Source organism: Vigna radiata, chromosome 6 (genome assembly GCF_000741045.1).
Source record: "Vigna radiata var. radiata cultivar VC1973A chromosome 6, Vradiata_ver6, whole genome shotgun sequence".
NCBI lineage: Eukaryota > Viridiplantae > Streptophyta > Magnoliopsida > Fabales > Fabaceae > Vigna > Vigna radiata.
Window position 1 is genome coordinate 21,995,170 of NC_028356.1, and position 6,782 is coordinate 22,001,951.

The window sequence follows — 6,782 nt, forward strand, 5'->3', positions numbered from 1 at the left end:
TAAGCAATGTGTTGTCATCATCAAAAACTAGATTGATATAGAAATTGTGTTGTCAACAATCTCAACAGCCTTGACCATAGGTAAGCATAAGTCAGGCTTAACCAAAGGTTAGCTTGGGTTGACCTGAGTCAACTTCGATCAGAGGTTTAGTCAAGTCGGCCTTTACTGAAGGTCGGCCTGAGTTAGCCCGTACGAAAGGTCAAGCATTGTCAACTATTGCCAAAGGTCGAATCGAGTTAGTCCCAACCAAAAGTAGACCCTAGTCAGACACAACCAAAAGTTGATCGTGATAACGGTTGAAAAACCAATATTTTTATACTTAAATTTGACACTAAACACACCCTTTATGACTTAGAAACTAGCTTGAAATCATGCATTTTGCTTAAGTTAGAGAATAAGAGACTCAAAGGTGGTTTTCTTGGTTTTATGCTTGGTTTTCCTTGTTTTGGCAGGAATTAACATGAATTGAATGAAGGAAGATGAAGTAGCAAGGAGTTGGACTCAAGAGAAGAAGGAAAAGTGCTTAAAAGAAGAATCGCAGGCATCGCTGAGCGCCAACCTCGTGGAGGAGTTCTCTAGCCAACGCCTAAGTGCCAACGCTAAGGGGAAAATCAAGTGCCGTAGCCACCGCTGAGCGGCACTTTTACTACTGAGCGCCAGCCTCTTCAGAGAAGACATTGACAGACGCCTGACCGTCAACGTTGAGCGACCCTTATGAGTATCGCGCCTACCGTTGAGCGGTAATCCAACGCTCAACGCTAGTCTCTTGGGCTTGGGCTAATTTCTGTTGATTCTTATGAACTATATATTGATTTGCACGACCCAAAGAAAGTATCTTTTGGTAGAAGGAGACGCAAAAACACATTCTTCACCCCTTGGAGGCAGATTTTGGATGCGGAAGCTCCATTCTACAAATTCTAGGGTTTTATCTTTCATTCTTTTCATTGTTTTCATCTAGTTTCACCATGTCCATGGTGAACTAAACCTCCATTGTTGTTGGGGAAACGAATTAATCCTTTGAAACTCTCATATATTGAATTGAATCTTAATCTATATGCTTTACTTCATTAATTGTTAAAGTTTTTCCTCTATTCTCTATGCATGCTTTGTTTAATTCATTCAATCCGTGATCTTTGATTTTGTCGATATGGACACATACGGGAAAATCTAGACATGGGGAAATTCTCTCGGGAGCAATATTACCTAGACATAGGGATAGGAGGACCGATTGCCTTTAAGCTTTTGTGCGAATGTAATGCATGATCAATTGCTAGGGAGACAAGACATTGTAAACTAGTAATTAGGAGTAGGCTCTCTTCACCGTGACATCGGGTTTAGGGTAAATGAAAGTGGCATTGACATTAATGAAGAAGTAGAATTCGTAAATATATGAGAGTGGATAGGATAAAGTTGGAAACCCCAACAACATAATTCATCCATACAACTCACCTGCGTATTTTCTTGGTCAATTGATCAACATTTGCATGCATGTTTATTTTCGTTCTTGCATTATAAACACTAAATTTCATTTCTCAAGTCTTAACTAATCAACAAATCACATGATTGTCTAGGCCAATGAGTCTCTAGGGAAAACGATACTCAGATTTACCGTTTATATTACTTGATACGATTCGGTACACTTGCTGGAGTCTTAACAAACTGTAGTAGACTAAGGTTGAAGGTCAATTGAGATGGCTTGGCCAAAGGCTAATTGTATCAGTTTAATCGTCATCGACCAATCAATTATGTCAAGCCTACACAAAGGTTGGTGAGTAGGCTCGTTTGAAGGTCGATTGAGTCAAACTTGATCGAGGGTTGACTAATGGTTGCTTGAATTGTTACCTACTAAAAGTAAGCCTAATTTTCCTTCAACTGAAGGTTGGGCCAACTTGGCCCTAGTCACCTCGATTGAAGGTCGACCTAAGTTGGCCTCGATCGGAGGTCAAACCGATTTGGCCTTGGTTGAAGGTTTTGTTAAATCGACCTCTACTAAAGATTAAGCGAAGTTGACCCTGACCAAAGGTCAAGTTAAGTCAGTCCTAAATGAAGGTCGAGTTGAGTCGGTCCTAGTCAATGGTCAGGCCAAGTTGTCACTAACCTAAGGTCAAACTTAGTCGATCCCAATCGAAAGTCGAGTCAAAACAGAAAGTCACACCAAAGGTTGACGAAGTCAACCGATCAAAGGTTGATCGAGTTAGCCTAACCAAAACTCAACCAAGATGACTCTGTCAAACTTTTATCAATTTAACTTGACCAAAGTCATCCAAATCAATCCTTGTCAAAAGTCGACCTAAGTTGGCCTCAATAAAAAATCGTCCTAAATTCATCCAGATTGAAAATTAGTCTGAGTTGATCTTGATTAAATGTCAAATCATGACAATCCTAATTGATAATCAAAGCTTGTCAACCTATCTATATCTATTGATCCAATAGATATATTAGATCAATCTCACTTTATTTAATTTATAATTAGCAAAATGAAGCCAAATCTAAATTAATGCAATTTAAATTGGATTGAAAAAATTCACATATAATTAATCTAATTAAAATGAATCTAAAATATAAATTTAATACATTTTATTAAATTTAGATTTAAATCTACTGGATTTAAAAAATCTAATCAAGCCTTAGCTCTACGTGTTAGAAACCAAAATCATCATGCAATATGTAATTACTCTTGTTTACTTTAAGTATACCACTAGGCTCGGTTCCAAAAATTACACCCAAACTTAAAAATGAGTCCATCTTATTCATTCCACGGATAATATTTCATACTCTTATAAAACTTATTCTTAATTTTTTTCTAATCAAAATTAATAATAAATTAATTTACGCCTATTGAAATGAACTAATCTTTATTATAAGTATTGCTTCGTAGTTCTTAAAATGATTGTTTAATTCAGTTTTGTAAGCCTTTAAATCAACACTTAAAATATTTTCTCTAAATAATATGTTTCCGTCTATAAATAATGACACATTATATGTTCCGATTATAAAGCATGTTAATTAAAGTTATTTATTTTGAAACCACTTTTCCCAACTTAATTTAACAGGATCTAAAATTTAGTTATTTAAATTTAAAATTACTCCATTTCGTAAATTATTTTAATTAGTATTTCTATTCTTTATTTTATATAAAAAGACCCTAAAATCGGAGAGAATATAACATATTTGCAGGAAGTTAAAGTTTATTTTTTAAGAAATTTTATTCATAATAAATATTATAAGGATAATTTATTTTAATAACAGTTCATAATAACTATTTTGATGTACATCAATTCTTCCAATTTTATATTTTTCATATATTTTGTTTTATTTAATCTCTTAGTTCTATAAATATTTTTTAAATTCAATTACTTCCAATAAAAAATTTCAAGTTTTATTATTTTATTCTTTTATAAATTAACTTTTTTAAATTTAATTAACTATTTTCAATAAAAAAACTATATATGATAAAATTATATTTTTTATAGCTATTTTTCATAAATATATTTTTTATGAATTATAATAAAATACTCTCTTTTATCTTTTACCACGAGAAAAAAAATACGCACATGTTTAATTTAACATATTATTTTTAAGTGACCATTTATGATAAGGTCTAATTCTCCATAGTATAATTTGTTTTTAATAATAGTAGATGATATATTTTTGTATATTTAGTATATAGATAAAATAGTCATAATTTTAAGAAAAAAAGATAAAAAATAAAAAAAGAATAGTATCAAATAAATAAATAAATGTAAAAAATGTATAGCTATGAAATAATATTATTTTAAATTTTTTTAATGCGTTCAAACACTAGAAATTGCTGACTTTTAACTTAATAAATTTGTAAATTTGTAAACATATATGAAATATCATTGGCAGTTTTTCGGAAAGATTGAGTAACAAGTAACCCCAATATTCTTTTCTCCGCTCTCAGCGTCTCAGCACCGAACCTTACGGTTTTGGATCATCGTCGGTAAGGAGTCTTTCTCTTTCAATTCGGAGTATGTTTCTGTCACACCTAATTCTTTTGCTTTCTTTGGGTTCATTTCGTTTCCCTTTTTGTTTCCACTCGTAATAATCCAATCAACTTCTGCATTACATGCCATACTTCTAACAATCGCTATACCCAAGTATTACATTCATAATTCAAATGGTTTTGGTTTCCTCTCGAACAAATGTGTGACCGCCACTCAGAAATGAAACAAATCTTAGAACTTTAGATTGCACTAGCAAACCTCAATGCCTTCTTTGCAATTTGTCTTTTTAGTTTCTTTTGGGTCTTTAGTATGATTGATTTTGTAGTGAGAGGTCTTTCTGGGTCACTTTAGTGGGATATCTTCTTCTCTGTCTCAATCATGTTTTTCATCAGGGAGTAAATTGAGTTCTTGATTAAGGAATTCGACTGCAGTTCCACATGGACCAACGACATTTGGTTTTCCTTTCAGTTTTTGTACGGTCAAATGAATACTGACTTGAAAGTGTCTAATTCATGAAGTTTATGCATTTTATTGAGTGATGTATGTGTTTTATTGTGTGTGTGCTTCTGTGTCTATATATATATATAACTTATTTTGTATATAGCTTTCCTTCATCATGTAAGGGAGCTTTACGGAGGAAATCCACTACTCATTTGTTGTTATCTGCGTCATGATTTTACTGCTAATTAAAACTTGGCATCCAAATTTGAACCTTGAAATAATATTTGATTTACATTGTAATGTTAGTAATTTATGAGATGTTTTTCATCTAAAATATGGCAAATGACCTGCTTCATTTTACCTTACATCCAGTTGTTTTTGTAAATTCTGTATAATTTAGTTGTAAGTGGTAAAGACTTGTTACTTTTGGCGAGGGGTGAAACATCTGAATTTGTGTCATAATAATTTTCACTCAAGAATCTATACTGGTGCAAAGGTCGTTAGCTTTCAGGTTTTTATCCTTTTTCCCAAATATGTTTCTCTTTGCAGAATTAAGCAGCAATCATGGATTCTTATCTTCCTGCCACAGATGGGTCAATTCTTCTGGCAGAGGAAACCCAAGACCCAGCCAAAAAAGTATCCATTCTTTGTGGGGTACTTCATGATCCTTCTTCTTCCTTGTTTACTTTGAGCATCAAAGAGCTGGCCATCGTAAACCTCACTGAGCAGTTCATGAAAAAGAATAGGGCAGTGGACCTATGCAGCCTTCTTACTCATTTGAGGTTCTTCTTTTCCTTGATTCCAACGAAACAAACGGCAAAAGTTATGAGGAGAGTAATTGATTCTGTTGGTGAAATACCAGGAAGTTCTGATCTGCAAATTATAATCTGTAAAGAAATGGTGCAATGGACTCGTGCTGAAAGGCGTAGCTTTCCGAGGCAGCGACTTGAGGCAAGACTTGCTGCACTACTTGTGAAAAATAAGGAGTATTCGGAAGCTTTGGCTGTCCTCAATGGCTTGATCAAAGAGGTTAGAAGAATAGACGACAAGCTTCTACTTGTAGAAATACACTTGCTTGAAAGCAAGCTACATATTACCTTGGGAAACCTTCCGAAGGCAAAAGTCGCCCTAACAGCTGCAAGAACAGCTGCAAATGCTGTTTATGTTCCTCAAGATCAAGAAGGTGCCATAGAATTACAGAATGGGATTCTTCATGCCGAGGAGAAGAATTACATTACTGCACACAGTTATTTCAGTGATGCTTTTGGGTGTTTCTGTTCTCTTCAAGACCCAGAGCCCGGGGCGCAACTTAGCCTGAAATATTTTCTGTTGTGTAAGATCATGGTGGGTCAAGCTCATCTTGTGGACGGAATTTTATCAATGTTATTTTTCTCGATTGGTCCTGTACCCCCCGCCTTGGCTGTCATGAAACACGCAGCTGATGCTGCTTGCAGGCTATCTCTGGAATCATTCAAAATCGTTTTTCAAAACTTCAAGCCTCAGTTGGAGGAAGACCCATTTGTCCACAGACACCTTTTGTTCCTGTATGGTCATCTTCTGGAACACAACCTTTGCAGATTGATTGAACCTTTCTCAAGGGTTGAGATTGCACACGTTTCTGAACTAATTGGACTTCCCGTTCATCATGTGGAACGAAAGTTGTCTCAGATGATTTTGGACAAGAAGTTGGCTGGGACATTGGATCAACCTGGATGCCTTGTGATATTTGATGATCCTAAAACAGATGCCTTATACTCTTTAACCTTGCAAACCATTTCTAATATTGGGAAAGTCGTGGACAGTCTTTATGCTAGGTCTGCCAAGATAATTGCATGAGGCTCTTCATCCCTCACTTCCTTACCTTCTCTTCACAATTTGTAGGATATCCTTTGTTTTTTTTCCCGAATTTGTTGGACTCGAAAACTACTTGGAGAGTTGTAAATGGTTTTAGGAATATTTTGTAGGACCAACCACAGTGTGCAATATGTTTCGATTATATTAATAGTTGGCTAAATAATCAAGGACACTAAAATCTTATTTGAAAATATAACGCAGTAATAATGTAAGTTAACTAACTACACATACAAAGAAGATTAGGAACTTACAATGATGAAACTAATTTGCCATCCTCATCAATACACTTAGATCTTTCAATTCTGGAATCAAAATAACGAGCACTTGGCAAACTTTCTCCAAATTTGTTTTATAGGTCTCGGCTAAGTGACATTGAGGCATCAAAATGAGTTTCAAATTTGATTCTAGAATTGAATTGAGACTGTTAATTAGTTGCTAGATGCTTATTAATGCTTAGCTCCAATGTTTAGGTTCAACAAATCAATTCAAGATATATGTAACTTAGCTAAGAATTTTATC

The 6,782-nt window shown here is 34.5% G+C and overlaps 1 protein-coding gene across 1 annotated transcript; it reads left to right on the forward strand.

The window, feature by feature from the left end:
* Nucleotides 1-3,780: 3,780 nt before the first annotated feature.
* LOC106764550 (26S proteasome non-ATPase regulatory subunit 11 homolog) lies at nucleotides 3,781-6,379 on the forward strand. Its single transcript, XM_014648816.2, has 2 exons — nucleotides 3,781-3,964; nucleotides 4,959-6,379. Exon 2 carries the CDS (start codon nucleotides 4,974-4,976, stop codon nucleotides 6,243-6,245), a length of 1,272 nt encoding a protein of 423 aa, XP_014504302.1. The 5' UTR covers nucleotides 3,781-3,964; nucleotides 4,959-4,973; the 3' UTR covers nucleotides 6,246-6,379.
* The last annotated feature ends 403 nt before the right edge of the window (nucleotides 6,380-6,782 follow it).